The sequence below is a fragment of the Lontra canadensis genome, unplaced genomic scaffold (assembly GCF_010015895.1).
Source record: "Lontra canadensis isolate GAN:19392208 unplaced genomic scaffold, GSC_riverotter_1.0 scaffold108, whole genome shotgun sequence".
Taxonomy (NCBI): Eukaryota; Metazoa; Chordata; class Mammalia; order Carnivora; family Mustelidae; genus Lontra; species Lontra canadensis.
Window position 1 is genome coordinate 1,105,406 of NW_022631102.1, and position 24,465 is coordinate 1,129,870.

Below are 24,465 nucleotides of genomic sequence, written 5' to 3' on the forward strand. Positions count from 1 at the left end.
AACAAACCTGGAGCAGACAGCAGGTGTGGAGTCTGTAACCACCAAGCACGTGCTTTTCCTAGCAAAGGCCTACTATTCACGACAACCAAGATACTTTAAAGATCTCCACATCACAAAACTTCTAAAATTTACCCAACAAAATCTTAGCTTTTCCCAACACTGATGTACATCAGACAGACGTACCTCCTTTAGCAGAAGGATGGTTCGTTCGATGTCACTCAGACTCGGCGGAGAAAGGGCAGTTGCCAGCAAAGCTCTTGGTTCACCCATGTCCAACAATTTCACTTTCAATATTGTGCTTCCCAATGGACAACGCTAAAAAGAGCAAAATTTAGAAATAATAAAATAACAAAATAATTAATCTACCTGCATGACTTCAGACACAGAAGCAGAAGAGAGGAGGAGAGAAACGTAAAGAAAAACTGAAGATTGAGAGAGAGGGGACGAGAGAAGAAGAAAGAGCAGGAGAGAGACAACAGGAGGAGACAGACAGAGGGGAGGGAGACAATTGGGAGAGACATGGAGGGGAGCTGGCAGAGACTTAGTAGGAAGAGGGAGGACACACAGATGGGGAGGGGGAAGAGTGGGGAGACAGACAGATGGGGGAGGAAGAAAAGTGGGAGACAGACAGATGGAGGAAGGAGATGGGGAGAGAAACAGACGGGGTGGGGGAGAGGAAGGAGAGAGATAGGAGGAAGAAGTGGGGGAGAGACAGATGGGGGAGGGAGATGATGGGGGAGAGAGTAGATGGGGAGAGAGACGGGGCGGCGGGGAGAAGAGGAAGGAGAGAGAAAGACAGGGGAGGGAAAAGAGCGGGGAGAAAGATGGAGGACGGAGAAGAGGTGGGAGAGAGACGGGGGGGTGGGCAGGGGAGAAGAGAAATGGGGGAAGAGGTGGGAAAAGAAAAGGCAGAGAAAGACGAAGCAGAGAAGGATGGAGAGAGGAGAGGAGAGACAGAGAAAAGGAAGCAAGCAGCCAACCCCACGTCCGTGAGCTACAGGAGGGCTGTGGAGCCCAGAGGCGCGAGGAACCACTCCTCCCATGAGAAACGGAACCTGCATGTAACGTCCTAGCATAGTGCCCAGGGCGAAGTGCATGGCCAGCCAGCACTGTGATTAGAGACTGGTTTGGTCAGATGACTTTTCTGGAGTCAGAATTATAGAACACCTAAGGTTATAGGACTTAGACGATTCAGTAAAGCTCTGACTACAAAAAATAAACTTTGAAAATGACCAGAGTATTACCAGCATCTCCGGAACGACGTGGTCGGGGATGAAGCGGTCCCAGAAATCCTTGTGGACCAGCCGGTAACAGGACCCTTTGGATACTCGCCCCGCGCGGCCTGCAAAGGGGACGCATCCAAGCACCATGTGACATGAATCACTTGAACATTAGCCTAAATATGTAAGAATAACTACGAAATATTAAAGAAAACCTCTGTTATCTCCTAGCAGACCAGGTCAGTTAGTGCTTTGCAATAAATTGGTGTCACAAGGCCTCCTACAGGAAGACTGAGTGCGGACGTCAACTCTACAGCATAAGATCCGATGCGTATCTCTAAACCAGCGTTGGTTCCGATACGCAATGGAAATCAAACCATCTCAAATACAAGACGCTTCCTTCCAATGCAAAGCTCATAGTAAGAAGTCCAAGCTGGAGGGAGCGGGTGCAGCCCCCCCAACCCCCGAGTGGCAGGGCTGGGCTATGCCTTGGGCTCTCCGCGATGGCCATCTGTCCCTCAGGCCCGAGCAAAGGCAACTGTCACGACAGCTGCTTCACACGAGATGAGGGATCCCAGCCACACAGCTCAGAGCCAGGCCTGGCCCTCACACGCCACCATTCCATGACTCTTCTCTTACCGTTGTATTGCTTATGGAGTAAAAACTCCTTTATCCCAAAACATAGTAAAATCTGCCAAGGAGACAGAACGGGGTCAGGGGGAGGGGTGTCCCGAATACATCTCCAGCTTGAAAAAATGGGGCAGCGCAGAAAGGCGCTGTCTTTCCCCACTTGGAGTCAGGAAAGATGGAGGGGGTGTGTGGGCTCCTGCCCCCCATCTATCGGGACAGGTCCCCTCCCCGCCTGGGAACGCGAGTGGAGAGTCCAGACTTCAGCACCGCCACCACCCCCAGCCTGCACCTAGCTGCACACGCAGGACCCTCTAAGAAGAAAACTCCAAGGTAATGACCGAAAACAAAAGCAAAAACAACTCCTAGAACCAATTAATGACTTTGGCAAAGTCACAGAATAGAAGATTGACACCCAAAAGCCGATCCCATTCCTACACCTCAGTAATGAACATGTAAAAACCGAAATTAAAAATGCAATGCTGGGCACCTGGGGGCTCAGTCAGTCCAGCATCTACCGATGCAGCCCCAAGTCCACGCCCAACGAGCTCCCTGCTCCGCGGGGACTCTGCTTCTCCCTCTCCCTCTGCCCCCTCCCCCGCTCCTGCTCTCTCTCAGATAAATAAATGAACTCTTTTTTAAAAAGGCAAGGCCATTCACAATCATCACTCTAGGTAAAATTAAACACTTGGGATCTCTATGCCGGAAACAAGGCATCGCTCAGTAAAGACACCGAAGACGACCTCCATAGAACGGAGACACGCGCACTGCGCTCGAGGCGGGAAGACGCAACAGAGCAAATCTGCCCCTCCCCGCACGGCCCGGCCCACGGGTGTAACACAGCTGCCGGCAAACTCACAGGACGGCTTCTGGAGACCTAGACAAGCGCACTCTAAAATCCATACGGAGGACAAAGTAGAACATGCCCAATGGTCTTGAAAGGAAAGAATAAAGCAGGAGGAACCCATCACTTTGAGGCGAGTCCCACTTTGAGCAGTGCTGCCGACGGGGAGACGCGCACGCCGGGGTCCCACAGGACAGACCACCACGAGCGTGCCCCGGGAACCTCACCAGGTGCAGGATCCACTCCGTGGGGAAATTCCGTGGCACTGAAACCAGTGGACATCCACAGGCAAAGACACGAACCTCACCCCAAACCTCACAGAGTAATTACAAAATGTCATTCAAATGGGTCACGGCCCTAAACACAGAGCATGCAGCTGGAAGGCTCAGAGCAGCAAAGCGGGGGAGCCCCTGGCGCGCCGGGCGAGGGGGGGCTCCGGGCTGGGCGCCCGCGCACACACTGCAGACGCCGGCCGAGCGCTCGAAGGCTCTCTGAACTCGGCCTGCAGCTTCTCGGAGGACAAAGAATTTTTATTACAGAAATTTTGAACACACAGAAAAGCAGACCAAGGCCAAAACTCCTATAATCTCAAGACTTCCCCAATGACAATCCCTCCCACATCTCCATGTGTTTATTTCTAGTCATTTCTTCTGTGCGTGGGTTTTCGTCCAGGGGGGCAGTTCTGGGTGGGGAGGGGTGTAACTCCACTTGCGGCTTTCCCACAGTGCCCAAGCAGACGCTGCTCCTGCCCAGACACGGGGGCTTGCCGTCCCAGGGGCGGCGGCAGGGGCGCATGTTCCCGACGCGGCCGCAGCACCCACTATCCACGGGCCAGGGCAGCCCAGACGGCCGCTCCTCTGGGTCTCAGCTGCGCCACTGGACACGAGGGTGTCAGCCCGGACTATGTCACAGGGCGGGACGAGGACCAAATGGGGTCACATCAAACACTCAGAACCGTGCCCGGCACCTGGTAAGCACTCAGTAACTGTCCCTCTCCTGCATCTGTGACGCAGAAGCGTCACTGCGCCACAGGTATTAGGGGCTGGCCCATCACCCACCCTCCCAGGATGGTCTCCAGCAAAACACAAGCCACTGCTCGGTCCCTGCCAAGAACTCTGTCCCCTGGGACCCGCCCCCTCCACCCAGGAGACAGCAGCAACCTGTCCAAGTGCATCACAGCTGCACATCCACTGTGGCTAAAGCCCTCCCGCCCCGGACAGACAGATGTGTCCGCAGCCTCGGCCCCCAGGGAAGCAGCACGCACACGCCACACAGACACCCAGCCCGCTGCGGAACTGGTTTAGGAAAAACATCCCGAGAAGGATCCAAACTCGGAGAGAAGTCAAAGGAAGGATTCCCAGAAGTTCATTAAAAATTATAAAAATTAACTCCGTCTCCGTAAGTCTTCCCCAAACACTTTTGCATCCTCTGCAAAAAACCAGTAGTGCTGGGATGAACAGATGCTTCTCCGCTTCGTACAAACCCTGGCACCTCATTCCAAGGACGAACGGGGAGCCGCAGGTTTAAAGGAGGAGTCTGACACGCTGTCAGTATTGCTTAAAAGTCAGAACCGGTTCCGGTCAACAAAGCATCAGCGTAAGAGTGAAAAGAACAAAGACCAAACACGTTCAAAGACACGGGAATGTGCCCCATTCGTTTGAGCGCCAACACCTTACCTTTCCTCTGGTCACAGCTGGTTTTCGAGGCCCAACTCAACCGCAGACTCTGATAATTTGTATCTTCGTCGCAAACCAGAGTTCTAGTCAAACAAAAATCTATAACTGTCATTTAAAAAAAGGAATGTAAACATCATGCTGACACGAAACGCATGTCACAATCACAATACACAGCGAGAAAGCAACACGCAACGCGCAGTCTTTAGAACCCGTGCACGTACGGAAGCCTCTGGAAATGCGCGGGCCCCTCCCACCGCCCAGGCTCACGTTCTTTCCTCTAGGGACCGGGAGCCTTCAGAGAGAAAGGACGAGAACCCCATGGATCCAGCACGCCATGCAAGAGCCCGTCTGGACGGCACCCACTAGAGCGTGGCCAAAAGGACACAGGACAGCAGCACCGGGGTGCGGGGGCTCAGATCTGGACCGAAGGGGCAGCCGCTCAGCTTCTCGGCCTTCGGTGGCCTCATCTGTGGGGCCCAACTGACGGAAGCCCTCCAAGCCCCCGCCACAGCCTCCGGGTCCTGACGGTCTCCAGCTGCCGTCCAGCTCCCGCCCTGTTCCCTGCTCCCCTCTACAGCAGAACGCCTCACGAGTGTGGCCTTCGTGGCCTCCAATGCCTCTCTCCTCCCACCCTCTGTGACCTCCAGCAAAACTGCTCTGATCAAGGTCACCAATGACATGCATGTTGCTAAATCCATAGCCAATTTCCAGTCTTCTTCAAACTTGACCAATCATCAGCATGACATGCTTGTCCATCCCGTCTTCCTCAAAACTTTCTGATTTGGTTTCCAGGACTTTGCTGGCCGCCCCTGCAGCAGCTCATTACTGCCCGCCCTGAGACACCAGCAACATCTCCCCCATGGGCACTCGCTGGGGAGCACGGCCCCCACGGCCCGCTGGCCTCTAGGCCACATGGCCCACTGCTCTGGACATGCAAGAGGTGTGTCCACCTCACGTCTGTGTCTCCCACAGCCCATCAGACCCCCCAGCACACCTCCCCGAACTGGCGTCCTCCCACCAACATCGCACTGCAAAACACCACCGCTTCTTGCCCGCACCAGTCAAACCCTCCTCACGCAACGCCCCACTCCCCTCTGCCCCACTATAGTCTGTCCCTGGATTAACTGTAGGTGATGTCATCCCTACGCTCAGAACTCACTAACAGGCCCTAGAAGGCCTTGCACCACCTGGTACCCCACCGATTTACCTCCCTGAATTCTTCCTCCAACCGCTTCCTTCCGGCTCACCTGGTCCGGCTCTCCCGGCCTCCCTGTTGCCTGCACTTGCTCGCGGACTTTGCACACTCTGTTCCTCCTACGAACACTCTCCCTCAAACCTCCACCCCTTCCCCGGACACTCCATCGACAACTTCAGTCGCCCTTCCCCACTACTCCCTGCACCCCCCTCCCAAACACCATCAGTTCACATCCTACAGGTCTCTCTTTTGTCTTTCAATTACCCGCCCCTGAAGCTATCTGAGAACAAAGACTCTTTGCCTGTTTACTATTTCTCCAGCACCTAGAATCATCCCTGGCACAGGGACAAGGCACAGTCACTCCCCCAAGTTCACGTGTTTATCTGTCCAGGCACACTGTCTTCTTCAAACGTCTTGCTTCTCTTCAAACCCGCTCCCTAAGCCCAAACCACGTCTTTCTACAGCTCATTCCTCATTCAAGTCTCGTTCAAATACAACTTCCTTAGCGAGGTGTTCCCAGACCACACTATCTCCAAGATCATTTTTCCCAACAGCTGTAACCCTCTGTCTGACGTACCATCCTGCCAGCTTTCCCTGCAATGACACCTATGTCTGCCTGGTAATCGTTCGTCTCTCCCATGAGAGAGGGCCACCATGAGACAGGGCTGCGGCTTATCCATCACTGTTCCTCCAGCATGGAGACAGTGCCTGGCACACGCCAGACTTCCAACTATGAATTAAGGAACTTAGAAAACACAGTCATCACAGACATACACGGGGAATACCACATCATGAGTAGTTTCCCTCCGAGTTGACACGGTAACCCACTAAGCTACCCATAGTGACCGAGATCAGCCAAGCTCCTGACCACACCCCGCCCCCTCCAGCCACAGAGCCCCACCTGGGGCAGCCCCAGGCCCTCCTCAAAAGCCCCGAAAGGAGGAGACGTGGTAAAGTCTAAGTACAGAGGAACTGTTTGAGCCTACTTTTCTCAAGTCTCTTCCGAAGAGTGGAAGAGACCGGGAAGAGGAAGACCAATTCCTGAGGGGCTGATGGGCCTACAAACACTACAGCTGGCGCTCTGGGGCAAACGCAGGGGTGCCGTACCGTATTTGACATCCGGAACTGTGACGGAGCTCTCTGCGATGTTGGTGGACAGGATAATCTATCAAACATCAAAAACAAAGCATCTGACATTCCTACTGTCTACGGGAAACATTAGGCAAAGAAAAAAAAAGCTCAAAAATTATTTAAAAGCTTTTTAATGTAAACACTGGACTCCAGTTTTAAAATTAATAGTTTTTCTATTTTCAACAAGCTACACTGCTCAAGGGGCCAGGAGAAGGGTGGAGGGACTTGGAGCAGGGCGGCCCCCAGCTCTGCCCTACACCGGGCTGCACCGCTGGGCCAGCTGCTTACCTTGCGGTTCCCAGACACCCTGAGCACGGAACGAGGACGCCTGCCCCAACAGGGTCGTTGTGACCATCACAGGAGTTATCAAGGGCACAGTGCTGAGAACTGTTGCTGGCTCAAACCGTGATCAACAAACAGATCCACCTCCTCGTACGGCTCGCACCCGGGCACTGAGCCGCTACACGGTCAGTCCGGACACACACTTCTACGATTCACCATCTGAACGCTCCGGCATTCAACCAATTAAAGTCTCAGAGAGGCGATCCGCTCAAGGTCCCATGACCACAGGTGACGGGGCCCTCGCTCTGTCCAGCTCTCTGTCCACGTCCACACTCGCCACCCCTCTCCCCGATGTGATCCCGCACACACAAAGCCCAGCACCACAGCGCTGCTTTAGAACAACAGGCAAGATGCCAGGCGAAGACAGCTGTCCCATACCTGAGACATGGGGCTGCAGGGGTGCTGGGACTGCCCCGAGGCCAAAAGCACAACCAAGCTGACACACGGACACAGGGCTGGGCCTGTGACCGCACTGGGATGCCAGGCCAGGTCCCAGCTACCCCGAGTCAGGACACCTATACTGGACACAAGGGGGCTGAACAGTGCACGCGACGTTCCTGACCGTCTCGGGCAGCGCTAAGAGGGCTGTGCTAAGACACTGCCATGGTGCCCACGTAACTGGAGAGTAAAGAAATCTTCTTTAGGGGTGCCTGGGTGGCTCAGTGGGTTAAGCCTCTGCCTTCGGCTCAGGTCATGATCGCAGGGTCCTGGGATCGAGCCCCACATCGGGCTCTCTGCTCAGCAGGAAGCCTGCTTCCCCTCCTCTCTCTCTCTCTCTGCCTGCCTCTCTGCCTACTTGTGATCTCTCTCTGTCGAATAAATAAAGAAAATATTAAAAAAAAAAAAAAAGAAAAGAAATCTTCTTTAACCAGGACTGAGAATGTGGGTCCTAACCCAAGTCCCCAGAGCAGTCCCACAGCTTGACAAAGACCAGCAAGTAAAAGGCATCAAAATCCACCAGCAACAATGCCCAAAAGTTGAGGAAACTTAAAAATGTCAGCAACCGACTTACAAAATGAAAGACAAAATTCAACAACATACCTGGCTCATCAGGCACTTAGCTGCTTAGCGGGTAACCACCAGCGACAGAACACAGGGTACAAGTCAGCGGGAATGTGAGCGCTCGCCGCTGGCAGAGTCTCTAAGGAAAATGTACCTGAAGTGCTTGCAACTTGCCTCCCGGTTCCTACCTTTCTGTACCCAGGAACTGGGCTTAAAAACACATTATTCTGTTCTTCTAGAGTCACACTTGAATGGAGTGGGTAAACCTGTAACCTGGGGAACAGATTAATGAGATAAAATGTCCATGAAGAGTAGATGCATGTGAGAACACACCAAAATGACTGACTTCACGGAGACGACCAGAATTATTTAAGGCAGAAACAATACAATAGCGTATCGGTAAAAACAAAGCTGCGTCATGTGAAACCCACCTTTTGTGAACCATGTTTGTGAGAAGTTCATGCATATAGTTGATTTCACCCAGGCCTGGGAAGAAAGGAAAGTGGAGGGGGGAGAACGTGTATTTATTACAAAATACCAAAAAACAAAAACGACAACGACAAAAAAAAACCTTTAAATTAATATGACATCTTTTGTAAAAAAGGCCCAACCAATTCATTTTATTTGACTTTTTTATCCTCTTTGCCCAGTGACATCACAATTATAAATAAAACTGTACAATGACACTGACCACTAGTAACTCAAAAACATGGGGAAAACCCCACATTCTTCCAGTGTTTCGCTTTTCACAACAGTGCCTGCAAGTCTGGCCATCTGAACAATTTTACATGTCTTTTTTATTCCCCACTGACTTTTCCAAATTTCCTACGATAAACATGCAACATTTTACAACCAAAAAAGAAAGTTTTTTTTAAAAAGTCTTGGTCCCAGAGATATGCTAAATTATTTTCATTATGTTTAAGTAACGTCTATAAACCGGGGCACCTGGGTGGCTCAGTTAAGCATCTGCCTTTGGCTCAGGTCATGATCCCAGGGTCCTGGTATCGAGCCCCGCATCACGCTCCCTGCTCATTGGGAGGCCTGCTTCTCCCTCTCCCACTCCCCCTGCTTCTGTTCCCTCTCTCGCTTTGTCTCTGTCAAATAAATGAATAAAATCTTAAAAAAAAAAAAAGAAAGAAAGAAAGAAATGTCTATCGATAATGTAAAACTTTCACATGCTTTTCCGTCATCCCGAATTATCAACTCTAGAATGGGTTGAACTGTGTCCCCCGCCAGAGACGTTCAAGTCCCAGCCCCAGTACCTGAGAACATGGTTTTATTTTCAAACAGTCTCACTGCAGACATAATGAGCTAAGGTGAGATCATACTGCAGAAGAAAGGCACTCACTCCAGTATGACTAGTGTTCCCTTCAGAGGGAGGTAGAGAGACAGGCACAGAGCGTGTGCGCCATGCTAACAAGGGAGGCAGGGACAGGAGGGACGCCAGGAAGGGCTGGAAGTTGGCCACCAGAAGCTGGCAGAGGCAAGGGGGGGCTGTACCCAGAGCCCCAGAGGGAGCAGGGCCCCGCCAACAGCCTGATTTTGGACTCCTCATCTCCAGAACAGCAAGAGAATAATTTTGTAGTTTGAAGACATACAGTTTGTAGCCCTTTGTCACAGCAGCCCTACAGAATGAGTACAGAACCATTCCAGAAAGATCGTAATGAAATAAACATATTCTAAACCTGCATTCACATAAACACAGGACAGCCAAGTGAACTGTGAAAGAGCATTTGTTAACATTTTACATTTTCTGCAGACAATGTTTAGCACTTACACAGGATTCACCTCACTCTGAGGTATCCTTAGGCTCAAACCACCGTGGCTCTGCCCTGGTCGGCCTCCCCTGACCGCGGTTAACGCGCGCAGCAGGCTGCGACAAATGCTTACTGGGGAGAACACAAGTCCACCCCACGGCCAGCCAGTGGCTGCTTCCTGGGGACAAAACTAATCCAGATCAACGAAGCAAGACAGGACTCAAGCTGTAAGCTCAAATGCTGTACCGCAAAATTAAGAGTTAGTTACTTTTAATCAGGTTTTTGTTCTCCAAATCTACAAATACTCCAAAGCACAAATACTCATATGCTATTACTTTGGGCAACAAAAAAAAAGTGAATTATTGTCATGTTTCACCAAACGATACCACTTGGTTAAGAAAAATCTAAAACATCATTTTGGGGTGCCTGGGTGGCTCAGTCAGTTAAGCAACAGCCTTCAGCTCAGGTCATGATCCCAGAGTCCCAGGATTGAGTCCCACATCGGGATTGCAGCTCCATGGAGGTTCTGCCTCTCCCACAGAACTTCTCCCCTCTCATGCTCTCTCTCTCTCCCTCTTAAATAAATAAAATCTTTATAAAAAATTTTTTTAAAACGTCATTTTGAAAAAGTACAATTTAACATAAATTAATCTTTTCAGATATCTGAGGGCCAGTTTTCTCAAATACCAAGAACGGGACAGAAGGACCCTCCCAAGGACTCCCGTGGTGTCCCAGTAACCGCGCTCTCACTAAGACATCTTTGGTCGTACACCGATCACCCCTGTACCTCGCACTTATACATGAAAAAGCCAGTTTAAGAAAGCCAATCACTTCACTGAAAACTGTGAAGGGGGCAAGACCGCCTTCAAAAACCCAAACTCTTCGTGACCAACCGCTTTAGCAACACGAAGGCTGCAGTGAGAGCTCAAACCACGAGTCGCAGTTGTTCGGGTTCTCGGGGTCCAGGAACCACTAAACTCACACGGCAAGTACCATGCTTCACCGTACGGGCTGGGCGCGCGCAGCCTCCATCCAGGACACGGTACCTCCAGGCCGCAGGTGTGGCGCTCACCTGGCAGGAATACCAGCACGCTGCTCCGCTCCAGCACAAACTGGGCCCCCGACCAGCTCTTGCTCCTGTTGCGAACGGGAAGGCACAAACGTTAGTCCCGGGAGCACAGCCACTGCTGGCCCGAGCCCCAGAGGGCCAGGCTCTGATCACGAAAATCTCTTACAGACCATTGCTGTAACGTTCCTTTTCGCATATAAGAAATCACAGAGGTCCCAGGACATGGCCCCACAATCACTAGGGGCCCTAAGGCCCTCAGCTCCCAGTTTTCTCCTATAAAGACTCATTATCTGCCAGAGTTTCCCTTGAAATTTAGCGACTGTAATCCACATTCTCAAAGTACAAAATTTTAAAAACAACTACAAGTAAAACTCAAACCACCAGCTCGCCTTCCTGCTCCCATCAAAATACTTCATGTGAAATCAGAACTTCCATTCTCTGCACCGTGAGCTCTCCTCCTGCAAGCACGTAAAGCGGTAACAAGACAGATAAGGTCCCTGCTCCTTGGAGCTCACATTCTAGCTGGAGAGACAGACCAGAGACAGGCAAGCACATCAGGTGCCTTGGGTTGAGCGAGCAGACGGCCGGCAGGAAGGATGCGAGCCAGAGCCGATGTGTCACAGTCCCCAGCCCACCCGCACGTGCCTTCTCCTCCTCCGCAGGTATCATTCCCAGGCACGGCCTGGACTGTTGTTGCTTGGCTCCTCCAAGAGATAATAAAGACTGGGGCGCCTGGGTGGCTCAGTGGGTTAAGCCTCTGTCTTCAGCTTGGGTCATGATCTCGGGATCCTGGGATCGAGTCCCACATCGGGCTCTCTGCTCAGCGGGGAGCCTGCTTCCCCCTCTTTCTCTGCCTGCCTCTCTGCCTGCTTGTGATCTGTCAAGTAAGTAAATAAAATCTTTAAAAAAAAAAAACTTAAAAAAAATGATAAAGACTAGAGTGAAAACTAATAAAATAGAGAAGTAAAACAACAGAGAAAAATCAACAAGAGCCAAACCTGGGTCTCTGAAAAAAAAAAAAAAAAATGAAATGGACAAATCTTTACCTAGTTTGACCAAGAGAGAAAAAGAGAAGATTCAAAATACCAGATAGAATCAGAAATGAAAGAGAGGGCATTCCTACTAACTTTACAGAAATGAGAAAGATTACATACAGGAACACTATGTACAGCTGTACACCCACCATGTACACGGTTGACATGAAATGGACACAAACTACTAAAACTGACCCAAGGAAGGAATGATCTGAAGAGATGCACAACCGAAGAAGAGAGATTTCGTTCAAGACCCCCATAAAGCAAGCCCAGAGCTGAATTCTACCAAACACTCAAAGAACTGATAACAATTCTTCACAAACTTCCAAAAAACAAAACATTTCCCAACTTATTTTATGAGGCCAGTATTACTCAGACACCAAAACCAGGGATATCACAAGAAAATCATCGTATTCTGAAGATTTCTTATAAATACGAATGCAGAAATCCTCAGCAAAAACTAGCCAACCAAGTCAAGAAGCACATGGAAAGAATTATACACCATGACCAAGTGGCATTTATCAGAAGAAAGCAAAGTTGATTTAACGTCTAAAAATCAATTAATACATTATGTCAACAGAAGAAAAAAATTCACATCGCTATCTCAACAGACACAGTAAAAGCACTGAACAAAATCTAATACTCCTTCATTAAAAGTTTAAAAAAATCAAGCTAGAAATTAAAAAGTCCCCAAACTGGAACCAGAAGTGAGCTCCCTCAGCCTGGTAACAGTCGCCCGCAAGAGCGCAGAGCAAACCCTGCACTTCACGGAGGGAAACGGGATATCTTCCCCCTCAGATCAGGACCGGGGATGTCTGCTCCCCCACTTCTACTGAGCACTACACGCTGGAGGTTCAAGGACAATCAGGCAAAAGGAAGAAATACAGGCATCCAGATTGGAAAAAAAGAAATAAGACGATCTCTGTTCATAAAGGACATGCGCTTGTGTATAGAAGACACCAAGAAACCCTGTGAGCCCTGGGAGAGGACTTCAGCAGGCTGCAGGACGGAAGAGCAATAGACAAAACTCCGCTGTCATTTCTAGACCCTTGCAATGAACTATCCAGAAATGAAAGAAAGGAAAATAATTTCATTTTGACAACATGGAAAAGAATAAAACACAGGAAGAAGGTGAACAAGATAACTGCAAAACCTACACTTTGAAAATTACTAAGTTACTGAACTAAGCTAAATTACTAAGTTAAAAAAAATTATTTTCAAGGGCACCTGGGTGGCTCAGTGGGTTAAGCGTGTGCCTTCGACTCAGGTCATGATCCCAGGGTCCTGGGATCGAGTCCCACATCGGGCTCCCTGCTCAGTGGGGAGCCTGCTTCCCCCTCTCCCCCTCCTGCCCCGCTCGTGATCTCTTTCTCTCTGTCTCTCTCTCTCTCTCTCTCACACACACACACACACTCACTCTCTCTCTCTCTCAAATAAAATCTTTTTTAAAAAATGATTTTCAAAAATCCAAAGAAACAGAAAAACATCCCATACTGGAAGACTTAACATGGTAATAGTTAAGATGGTAATACTCCCCCCAAACTGACCTATAGACTCTACAATCTCCTTCACAGTCCTGCCTTCTCTGGTGAAACGGGAGATGCTGATTCTAAAATTCACACGGAATTATAAGAGACTCAGTACAGCCACAGCAATCCTCAATAAGAAAAAGTTAGGAAGATCCGTACTCCTAATTTCAAAATTACTTCAAAGCATTGGTAATCAAGATAGTGTAGTACTAGCCCAAGGACAGCTACATAGATCAACAAAATAGAATTTAGAGTCTAGAAATCAACCCATACATCTATGGGCAACTCATTTCCAACAAGGGGGCCAACGCCGTGCAACGGGGAAAGAGGAGTCTTGTAACCAGCAGTGCTGGGACAAACGGACAGGACAGATGCTAGAGAACGAAGCTGGACTCTCACCTCACACACACGTGAAAATTAACTCAACGACCTCAGACCCAAACAAAAGATCCAAAACTATAAAGCTCTCAGGAGAAAACACGGGGATAAATCTTCCTCAGCCTGAACTTGGCAACAGATCCTTAGCTACGTCACCAGAAGTATGAGCAACAAAAGAAAACGTAGACAAATCAGACTTTACCAAAATTAAAAATTTTTTGTGCTTCAAAAGACACCAGCAAGGAAATAAAAACACAATATACAGAGTGTGAGAAAATATTTGCAAATCATGAATCTGGTAAAGGGCTTGTACTGGCATATATAAAGATCTCTTACAATTCAATAATAAAAGGATAATCCAATAAAAGATGGACAAAGAACTTATGTCTCTATAAATATGTGTATCTTTAAAGAGGATATACACATGGCCAATAAGCTCATAAAAAGGATGTGCAACATCATCAGTCATTAGGGAAATGTAAATCGAAACCACGATGTGACACCACCGCACACCCACTAGGAAGGCTTCAAGCAAAGGTCAGACATCGACCAGGAGAGGTCAGGATATGGAGAATCGGGCCCCTCCCAAGGTGCTGGCGGGAACGGAAACTGATACGGATGCTCCGGAAACCAGTCTGGCACTTCATCAAATGGTCACACAGTGACCGTATGACCCAGCAATTCCACTCAGCACAAGAAGAGTGAGTGCGCGTCCACACAGGTCCCTGCGCGTGGCTTTCACAGCAGCATCATTCACAAGAGCCAAAGAAGAAAGCCAACCCAACTCGCCATCCGCACACATGTGGCTGAACAAACTGTGGGGTACAGACCCCCCATGGAGTATTACACGTCCGTAAAAAAGGAGTAAAACACTGACGTGTGCTACAACACGGACGAACCTTGAAAACTTACACTCACTAAAGAAGTCAGCCACCCAAGACCAGACCCCACTCACACGAAGGTCAAGAACAGGGAAACCTACAGAGATAGGAAGTTGACTAGTGGTGAGCTGGGGGGGGGGAGGGGAAGGATGAGGAAAGAGAGCAAAGGGTCATGGTTTCGTTCTGAGATGATGCAAACGTTCTAGAACGGACTATGGTGCGGGGCGCCCGGGCGGCTCCGTCAGCCGAGCGTCCGGCTCTGCGTTTGGATCCGGGTCGTGATCCCGCAGTCTCGAGCCGAGCCCCCCGTCGGGCTCTGCGCTCAGGGAAGACATGCTTCAGAGTCTCTCTCCCTCTGCTCCTTTCCCCTGCCTGAGGGCTCTCAAATAAATAATACATACATAAATAAATTTTTTAAAAGAATGAAAATAAAGAGATTGCAAAGGTTTTAGAGGCAAAAATAAAAAGCAGGGGTTGTAATCTTAAAACATGACAAAGTAAAATTGAGCCCCCAGCATTAAGCAAGACCAAGAAGGGGACAATATAATGCAAAGGTCAGAATTCACAGCAGCACTGACGGAACCAACAGCCGCAAGCCCAGAAAATAGGGAGCAGCCAAAATCCAGAGCTCGGGCAAAACCGGATGCCGGTGAGGATGTGCAGCAACAGGGCCTCCCATGCCTTTGCTGTGGGGAAGGTGGAATGGGACAGCCGCTCTGGAAGACATTCAAGGTTTGTTTTGTTTTGTCTAAGATTTCATGTACTTGAGAGATAGCAAGAGAGCACGCACAAGCACGCAGAGGGGCAAAAGGAGAGGGAGAAGCAAGCTTCCTGCTGAGCAGGGAGTCCCACTTGGGCTCAATCGTAGGACCCCGGGATCATGACCTGAGCTGAAGGCAGACGTTTCACCCACTGAGCCACCCCGGCGCCCCGCCTGGGTGACTTTGTACAAACCAGACAACTCGCATGGCACGATCCAACAATCGTGCTCCCTGGTGCTTACCTAGAGGAAGTGAAAACATACATCCCCACACACTCTGCACACAGACATTTACAACAGCTTTACTCAAACTGCCCAAACTTGGAAACAACCAAGATCTCCTTTAGTAGGTGAGCAGAGAAATAAACCGTGGTCCATCCTGATGAAGGAAGGCTGCTTGGCGCTAACAACAAGGAGCCATCGAGCCATAAAAAGACACGGAGGAAAGGTCAGTGCCGCCAGGGGAACAAAGGCGACCTGAAAAGACTGCATATGTATGATTTCCAACTACAGGACATCCTGAAAAAGGCAGAACCACGGTGATGTTAAGAAGGTTGTCATGGACAAGAAAAAAAAAAAAAAGGTCGTCCTGGGTTACAGGGGCGGGTGGGACGACAGGCAGGGTGCAGGCGATCCGACGGCAGTGAGCCATTCTGCACGGGACAATGCTGGCCAGGCATCGTCATACGCTTGTCAAAACCCACGAAACGGGCAACGCTAGCAGTGAGCCCTAAAGCAAACCATGGCCTGCGGGCGACAATGGCGTGTCCGTTAACACAGAGGTGCGGCCGCAGTGCAAGGTGCGGACAGCGTGGGGCAGGGGGAGGGCACATACACGGGAACTCTGTGTGATTTTCTCCCCAATATTGCTGGAACCTACAACTACTCTAAAAAATAAAGTCTACTTAAAAGGGAAAAAAAAGAATCCACAAGTCCATTGTGACATTAAAAGAGAGCGAGAGGAGGCGGGTAATGAAAGGGGAATTCCTCTTTACAGAATAACCCCAGGGAGTAAGAACAAACGACTACGTGAGGCCACCAGCCACGCGGCAGGGCCATCGGGACCGCCCACACCGCTGGATGAGAGGCGGCCAGACAGCATTGGAAACGCTGATGTCCGCACTCCTCGAGCCCGCCGCATCTCAGGCAAGAGCAACGATGAGTAACTCCCACCTGCTCACGTTAGTCATGACAGTGGTCCCCCAAGACTAATGGGGTTGCTGAAGGTCAGCTGGAGCCAAAAGGCGGAGATTCCTAAAAGGAGGGATCGGACCATAAAGCTGACTTCTCGCTGCAGTGAGAGAGGCCAGACTCTGCAGAGACATCATCAAAATGCAGAAGGAAAAATAAAAATGTTGCATCTCATGCAAATTACATCTCACTAAAGGTACTTAAATGAAAAAAAATAGAAAAAGCAGAAATAAGGAAGGAACCACCTACATTCTACAACCACACAAAACTATGTCAAGAGAAAAAGTGAAATAAAGACATTTTCAGCAAAATAAAAACTGAGAACATCTACCAAGAGACTCCAAAAAGCTTTTGAAGGATGTGCTTTAGGAAGAATGAAAACGATCTTCGGAAAGTCTGAGAAGCAAGACAGAGTGACGAGTAAATACACTGGTGGACACGGAGTCCCTGTAAACACAGATGATACAGAAATAACAACTGGGGAGTGCAGAAACGCAGCGAAAATACCACACGGCCACGCGCAGGCAGGAGGGGTCAGAGCCTGGATTCCGGCCGACTCACCAGTAAGACCTTGAGCAACTCTACACCGCAGGTGCTTACACCGGGAAACTAACGACCACAGGAGAGACTCGGGAGCGATGGCGGGGTGTCAGGCCAAAAGGACCCACAGCTACCCACAGTCACTCTCTGGCTGTCGTGACGAGGGGACTCTACGTCCTCCATGTCTGCTGTTCTGACAGATGAATTATGAACTGCAGTAACATGAGCGCAGAAAGGCTCATAAAACAGTTCACGTTTTCCATCACAGGCTCTACCCACCCCTTACAACCTGCCGCTCTTCCTAAGGGAAAATATGTTCCAGGTTTGAAAGGCCCAGCTCTGAGCAAGAGCGGAAGAATGGACGACAAGGAGCCCACTGCCGGGGGCCTATGTTCCCAACAAACACGAACCCCGGCAGAGAAAGGCTCTCAACGGCTTCTCCCAGCCTGGTCCCTTCCATTCTGCCTCAGACTAGGAGTCACAGGACTCAGCACGTCTGGAAACCACTCTCTCTTCAGGCTGTGGTTTCTGGCTTTTAAAACTGTCCGTCTTAAAACTGTACTTGGTTTTAACTACTTTAAGTGGAAATTTCCAGTAAAAACAAGCGCAATGTACTAACATTATTTTAAAATACACACAGCAGCTACTGGGAAGAGTTATCTACATCCTCTCACCGTTGTAACAGCGCTAGCAGCCATCTAAACGAATCACTGCATTTTTACAGATCCTACTTCGAGCACATGCCACGTCCAGTGGGTCTTACCCTCTCTCTCTCATGTCCAAGTTATCGAACATCTGGATCAGGGAGATAGCGACTTCGTAGATGTCCTTAGTGATCACCGGCTCCTCCAGGACACGAGGAGGAAGCTAAACACAGAAAAGGGAAAGGCTGAAATACCAGACCAGGACTGCAAGGGGACCTGGGGGCCGCAAGGGCGACTCCCTGTAGTCTAGCAGTGACACGGGAACAAATACCCCAGGGAAAAGAACATACTGCAGCCAAGATGTGACACTGCTGGCGTCGGGCTCTCCTCAAGGCTCCCACAGCCTCAGTACCTGCTAGGACGTCCCTGACCTTGGCACTGGAGCAAGGATGGAGTCAGGGCCAAACACACAACTGAAATATCTGTCGGGAAGGCCGGTGTGCAGACGGAGCAAGCTGCGCTTCTAAGCGTGCACGGAACCCAGAGTTTCTGATCCCGGCAGCAGCGCACGTCCCCTGTCAACAAGCCCGAGCTGTCAACACCATCCCAATCACAAGGACCAGGGACAGGTAAGAGCCCACATACCTCTGCCAATGTACGGTCAGAATATAACCACGCCATCTAGCTGCCAAAGGTTAGAGGGTCACTGGACTACTTTCATTTATGTTTTGTTTTAATGTAGGTTCAATTAATTAACATACATTGTTACCGGTTTCAGAGAGCATTTAGTGATTCATCGGTCTCCTAGAACACCCAGTGCTCATTACATCACGTGCCCTCCTTAATACCCATCACCCTGTTACCCTCTCCCCCCCACCCACCTCCCCTCCAGCAACCCTCAGTTTGTTTCCTCTGATTAAGAGTCTCTTATGAGGGAACCTGGGTGACTCAGTAGGTTAAGCCTCTGCCTTCGGCTCAGGTCATGATCCCAGGGAACTGGGATCGAGCCCCGCATCAGGCTCGCTGCTCAGTAGGGAGCCTGCTTCCCCCTCTCTCTCTCTCTCTGCCTGTCTCCCTACTTGTGATCTCTGTCAAATAAATAAATACAGTATTTTTAAAAAAATAAAAAGGAGTCTCTTATGGTAGGTCTCCCTGATTTCATCTTATTTTCCCTCTCTTCCCCGTGATCCTGTTTTGTTTCTTAAATTCTGCATGTCAGAGAAATCATATAACTGTCTTTCTCTGACAGACTTATTTCCCTCGGCATAACACCCTCTAGTTCCACCCACATTGACAGAAACAGTAAGGAGTCCTTCTGACGGCTGAGCAGCAGTCCACTGCGTAAATACACCACAATCTTCTTTACCCATTCACCTATAGAGGGGCATCTCGGCTCTTTCCATACTGTGTATTAAAACAAACCCCAAGTGAGCCCGCCTAATTGAAAACCACCCTCCAGGCACCTCCGCACAATGCTGGGCTCAGCCACAGCTGCAAACCCCCAGAGGAGCGGGCCCCGAGGGCCTGAGCCGTGGGCTTCGTGGGACCGAGGCCACCGCCACAGAAGAATCTCTCTACAACGGCCAACACGGCCGCGTTCGCACAGAATCAACCCGTAGCCGCACTGGATTTCCTGCACCGAGAGTGAGAAGGATTCTTAATTTAACCATTGTACTTATCAAGTGCTATGTTCAAGGTGTTGTATCTGACTTTGTGGAGGACACATCAGAAATCTCCTTAGCCACAACTGCAAACTTTCTTCCCCAATTTTTAGAGTAAATTAAGTCAAATAGCAATAAACTACTTTTCATTATTATTACAATCCTATTAATGTACGTATGACAAAGTTTTATTTAATCAGTAATTGTGAAGAAGCGTGCCTAATAAATCTGTTCTTGTCCAACCTTTACCTGAAATCATTTTCTACTTTATCCAAACAATAACTGTAACAAAACTGTACAAAACAGAAATAGAGAAAAGTACAATTTTCATAAATTCCAACGTGGCATTCAGATCCATCTAGAACGGTTTTCCTACACACAAATCACAGAAAAGATGTGCCGTCGGTTCAAAAGCATTCACAGAGTTCTAGAATCCAAGCCCAAAGAACACTGCTTACACTCCACGCTAAGATACCAAACAGCCACACATTCTCCAAGCTGGCTTCCCACAGGCAACAAAGGAAATACAAGTAGGTAGGTCAGGGCCGACCTATCCATGGTGGAATCCGGCCCCCTCCACACGCAGGAGTCAGAGGCACACGACAGCCAAGGCCACTGCTTTCCTGGACGGCACCGTGCGGCGGTCAGACTGCCGGGCAGCTGGTCAGACGGGAAGCTCTGGCAAAGGCCACGTGGGGGAGCAGGGACAGAAATGTGCAGGAAAGCCCTTTGATTCCCGCAGGTGGAACTGGGGACACTCATTCCTCCCCGGCAGAGGACCCTGTCAACAGAAAGAGGCAGAGCCCGTGCTGCTGCCCCATACTTCTGCTGCCACCGAGCAGGCCAGCCGTGCCCGGGCAGTCAGCTCGTCCCAGGAGGCGGGTGAGGATGGGCATGCGGGTGGTGGGGACCAATGGCCAAGGCAGCCAGGTGCCCAGACGGAGCAAGAAGCGCATTTCCACCTGCCTCCCCGCAGCCCCTCCCACGATCACGGCAGCCCGGGGACCAGGAGGCCCGGCCACGGGGCACAGGCCGGAGCAGCGTGGTTCCAAACCCCACGCGGGGAGCCGCGGGCTGGGCCGCGCTCTGCGGGTCACGGAGGCCCCGCCACAGCCTCACCAGAGTGCGCAACTACCTTTTCTGTACTCTGCCAAGGGTGGGGAGGGTTCGCTAAAAAAAAAAACAAACAAAAACAGTTGAAAACAAATAATAAAAAGGACGCGAGCGTCGTTGAAGAGGCAAGTCAGAGTCGGCAACAGCAGGACCAGAGAAGGGCACCGCTGGCCTCGGGGGAGGGATGGCTTCCGAGAAAGTCAACGTGGCCAACCGTGCTGAGTGTTACAGTTCAGGGCTGCGGGCTCCTGACTTAACGAAGGTCCCTAGTGGTTCTGGCAGATGCCACCTCAGAGCAGGGGCCCTGGGGGCCAGACCACAATGAACGTGAGCCAGAGAAAACCCTGACGCTTTGACAAAGTTTGGCAGAAGCTGTGAAAAACATGGGACTAAAGAGGGAACTTTTTAAGATGAAAGACACTTAGTTCTGTTGAAATGAGGACAAGATGATCCCAGCTTTGTAACATAGCTTGAGGTGGGGTTGGGGTGCCACCTGCTTTTTCTTTTTCAACATTCCTCTGGCTATTTGGGATCTCTTCTGGTTCCATACAATGTTAGGATTATTTGCTCCAGCTCTGTGAAAAAAGCCGATGGCATTTTGACAGGAACTGTACTGAATTTGTGTAGTCTGCCCTAGGTAGCCTCGACACTTTAACAATATTTGTTCTTCCAACCCATGAGCATGGAACGTTCTTCCATTTGTGTCTTCCTCAATTTCCTTCACGAGTGTTCTACAGTTTCCTGAGTACAGATCTTTGCCTCTTTGGTCAGGTTTATCCCCAGGTCTCTGATGGTTCTGGATGCAACTGTAAATGGGATCGACTCCCTCGCTTCTCTTCCTTCTCTATCATTGTTGGTGCACAGAAATGCAACAGATTCTGTGCATTGATTTTCTATCTTGCCACTTTGCTCAATTCCTGTAGGAGTTACAATACTGGGGTGGAGTCTTTTGGGTTTTCCACAGAGTATCATGTCAGTGACAGTTTGACTTCTTTGCCAATTCAGACACCTTCTATTTCTTTTTGTTGTCTGATTTCTGCAGCTGGGACCTCCAGCACTATTCGAACAAACAGTGGTGAGAGCAGGCATCCCTGTCGTGTTCCCGACCTTAGGGAAGAGCTCGGTTTTTCCCCACTGAGAATGGTATTCACTGTGGGCTTTTCAAACATGACTTTTAGGATATTGAGGTATGTTCCCTTTATCCCTACACTGTGAAGAGTTATAATCAAGAAAGGATGCTGTGCTTTTGTCAAGTGCTTTTTCAGCATCTACTGAGAGGATCATAAGATTCTTGTCCTTTCTTTTATTAATGTATGTGTGTACTGAACCACCCCGGCAGCCCAGGAATAAATCCCACTTGGTCGTGGTGAATCATCCTTCTAATGCATTCTTGGATCCCATTGGCTAGTATCTTGGTGAGAATTTGTGCATCCATATTCATCAAGGATATTCGTCTGTTAATTCTCCTTTCTGGTGGGGTCTCTGGTTTGGGGATCAAGGTACTGCTGGCCTCATTTCCCTTCCATTTCTGTTTTTTGAAACAGCTTCAGAAGAATAGGTATTAATTATTCTTTAAATGTTTGATAGAATTCCCCTGGGAAGGCATCTGGCCCAGGGATGTTGTTTTTGGGAGATTTTTGATGACTGCTTCAATTTCCTTGCTGGTTATGGGTCTGTTCAGGTTTTCTATTTCTTCCTGGTTCATTTGTGGTAGTTTATAGGTCTCTAGGAATGCATCCATTTCTTCCAGATTGTCAGATTTGCATGTGTACAGTTGCTCCTAATATGTTCTTACAATTGTATTTCTTTGGTGTTAAGTTGTGAGCTCTCCTCTTTCATTCATGAATTTATTTGGGTCCTTTCTCTTTTCTACATCTTTTTAAAGATTTTATTTATTTGAGAGACAGAAAGCATGAGACGGAGGACAGTCAGAGGGAGAAAAAGATTCCGCGTAGAGCTGGGAGCCCAGTGCAGGACTCGGTCCCAGGACTCTGGGATCATGACCTGAGCCAAAGGCAGTCAATTAACCAACAGAGCCACCCAGGCGCCCTTTCTCTTTTCTTTTTGATAAGTGTGGCCAGGAGTTTATCAATCTTATTAATTCTTTCAAAGAACCAATTCCTAGTTTCACTGCTCTGTTCTGGGCTTTTGGTTTCGATGTCATTGGTTTCTGCTCTGATCTTAATTCTCTTCTCCTGCTGTGTTTAGGCTTTATTTGCTCTTCTAGCCCCAGCTCCTTTAGGTAGAGGGTTAGGTTGTGTATTTGAGATCTTTCTTGCTTCTTAAAAAAAGCTTGTATTGCTATATACTTCCCTCTTACGACTGTCTTTGCCGCATCCCAAAGGTTTTGAAACACTGTGTTCTCATTTCCATGAGCTTTTTCAATTCTTCCATTTCCTGGCGAACCCACTCACTCTTTAGCCTCCATGTAGTTCTTTCCAAATTTCCCCTTGTGACTGAGCTCCAGTTTCAAAGCACTGTCATCTATAAACATGCACGGAATGATCCCAATCTTTTGGTACCAGTTGAGACCCGATTTGTGGAGCAAGATGTTATCAATCTTGGAGAACATTCCATGTGCGCTAGAGAAGAGTGTGTATTCTGCTGCTTTAGGATGAAATGCTCTGAATGAACTGTGATGTCCATCGGGTCCAGTGTGTCATTCAAAGCCCTTGTTTCCTTATTGATCATCTGCTTAGATGATCAGTCCGTTTCAGTGAGGGGGGGTGTTAAAGTCCCCGACTATTGTATTATTATCAATGTGTTCCTTTAATTTTGTTATTAATTGGTTTATATAGTTGGCTGCTCCCACGTTAGTGGCATATTTACAACTGTTAGATCTTTCTGTTGAACAGACCCTTTAATTATGATATAGACTCCTTCTTTATCTCTGATTACAGTCTTTGATATAAGGATTGCCATTCCAGCTTTCTTCTGATGTCCATTAGCATGGTAAATCGTTTTCCACCTCCTCACTTTAAATCTGGAGGGGTCTCTGGGTCTAAAATGAGTCTCCTGCAGACAGCACATGGATGGGTCTTGCTTTTTTACCCATTCTGATGGATAAAAATGTCTTTTGATTGGGGCATTTAGCCCATTCACATTCAGAGTAACTACTGAAATATATGAATTTAGTGCCACTGTATTACCTATAAGTTGATTGTTACTGTATATTGTCTCTGTTCCTTTCTGGTCTGTTACTTTTGGACTTTCTCTTTGCTTAAAGGGTCACTTTTAAAATTTCTTATATGGCTGGTTTACTGATCACAAATTCTTTTAGTTTGTCCTGGAAGCTTTATCATTTCTCTTATTTTGAATGAGAGCTTAGGTGGATCAAGTATTCTCGGCTGCACATTTTTCTCACTTAGCACCCTGAATATATCCTGCCAGTCCTTTCTGGCCTGCCAGGTCTCTGTGGATAGGTCTGCTGCCAATCTATATTTCTACCATTGTACGCTACAGGCCTCCTGTCCCAAGCTACTTTGGCGACTTTCTCTTTGTCTCTGAGATTTACAAGTTTCATGATCATACATCAAGGTGTTGACCCATCTTCATTGATTTTGAGGGGGGGGGTTCTCTTGTGCCTCCTGGAGTTGGATGCCCGTCTCCTTCCCCAGATTAGGGAAGTTCTCCACTATAATTTGCTCCAATGTACCTTCTGCCCCTCTTTCCTCCTCTTCTGGGATCCGAATTATTCTAATATTTTTTCACTTTATGGTATCACTTATCTCTCAAATTCTCCCCTCATGATCCAGTAGTTATCTCTTTTTCTCAGCTTCTTTATTCCCATCATTTTGCCTTCTATATCACTAATTCTCTCTTCTGCCTCATTTATCCTAGCAGTTAGAGCCTCCATTTTCTACTGCGTCTC

At 48.9% G+C, this 24,465-nt stretch overlaps 1 protein-coding gene across 1 annotated transcript in view; it reads right to left on the reverse strand.

Annotated features, from left to right (window-relative positions):
• The window catches only part of TDRD9 (tudor domain containing 9), an 87,972-nt gene that overhangs the window by 41,659 nt on the left and 21,848 nt on the right, over window positions 1–24,465 (reverse strand). The window contains exons 7-14 of the mRNA XM_032839586.1: window positions 17,940–18,043; window positions 10,867–10,931; window positions 8,469–8,523; window positions 8,226–8,310; window positions 6,670–6,727; window positions 4,368–4,472; window positions 1,245–1,342; window positions 184–315 (exon numbers count right to left, since the gene is read on the reverse strand). Of these exons, the coding sequence (XP_032695477.1) occupies window positions 184–315; window positions 1,245–1,342; window positions 4,368–4,472; window positions 6,670–6,727; window positions 8,226–8,310; window positions 8,469–8,523; window positions 10,867–10,931; window positions 17,940–18,043 (702 nt within the window). The remainder of the gene's footprint in view (window positions 1–183; window positions 316–1,244; window positions 1,343–4,367; window positions 4,473–6,669; window positions 6,728–8,225; window positions 8,311–8,468; window positions 8,524–10,866; window positions 10,932–17,939; window positions 18,044–24,465) is intronic.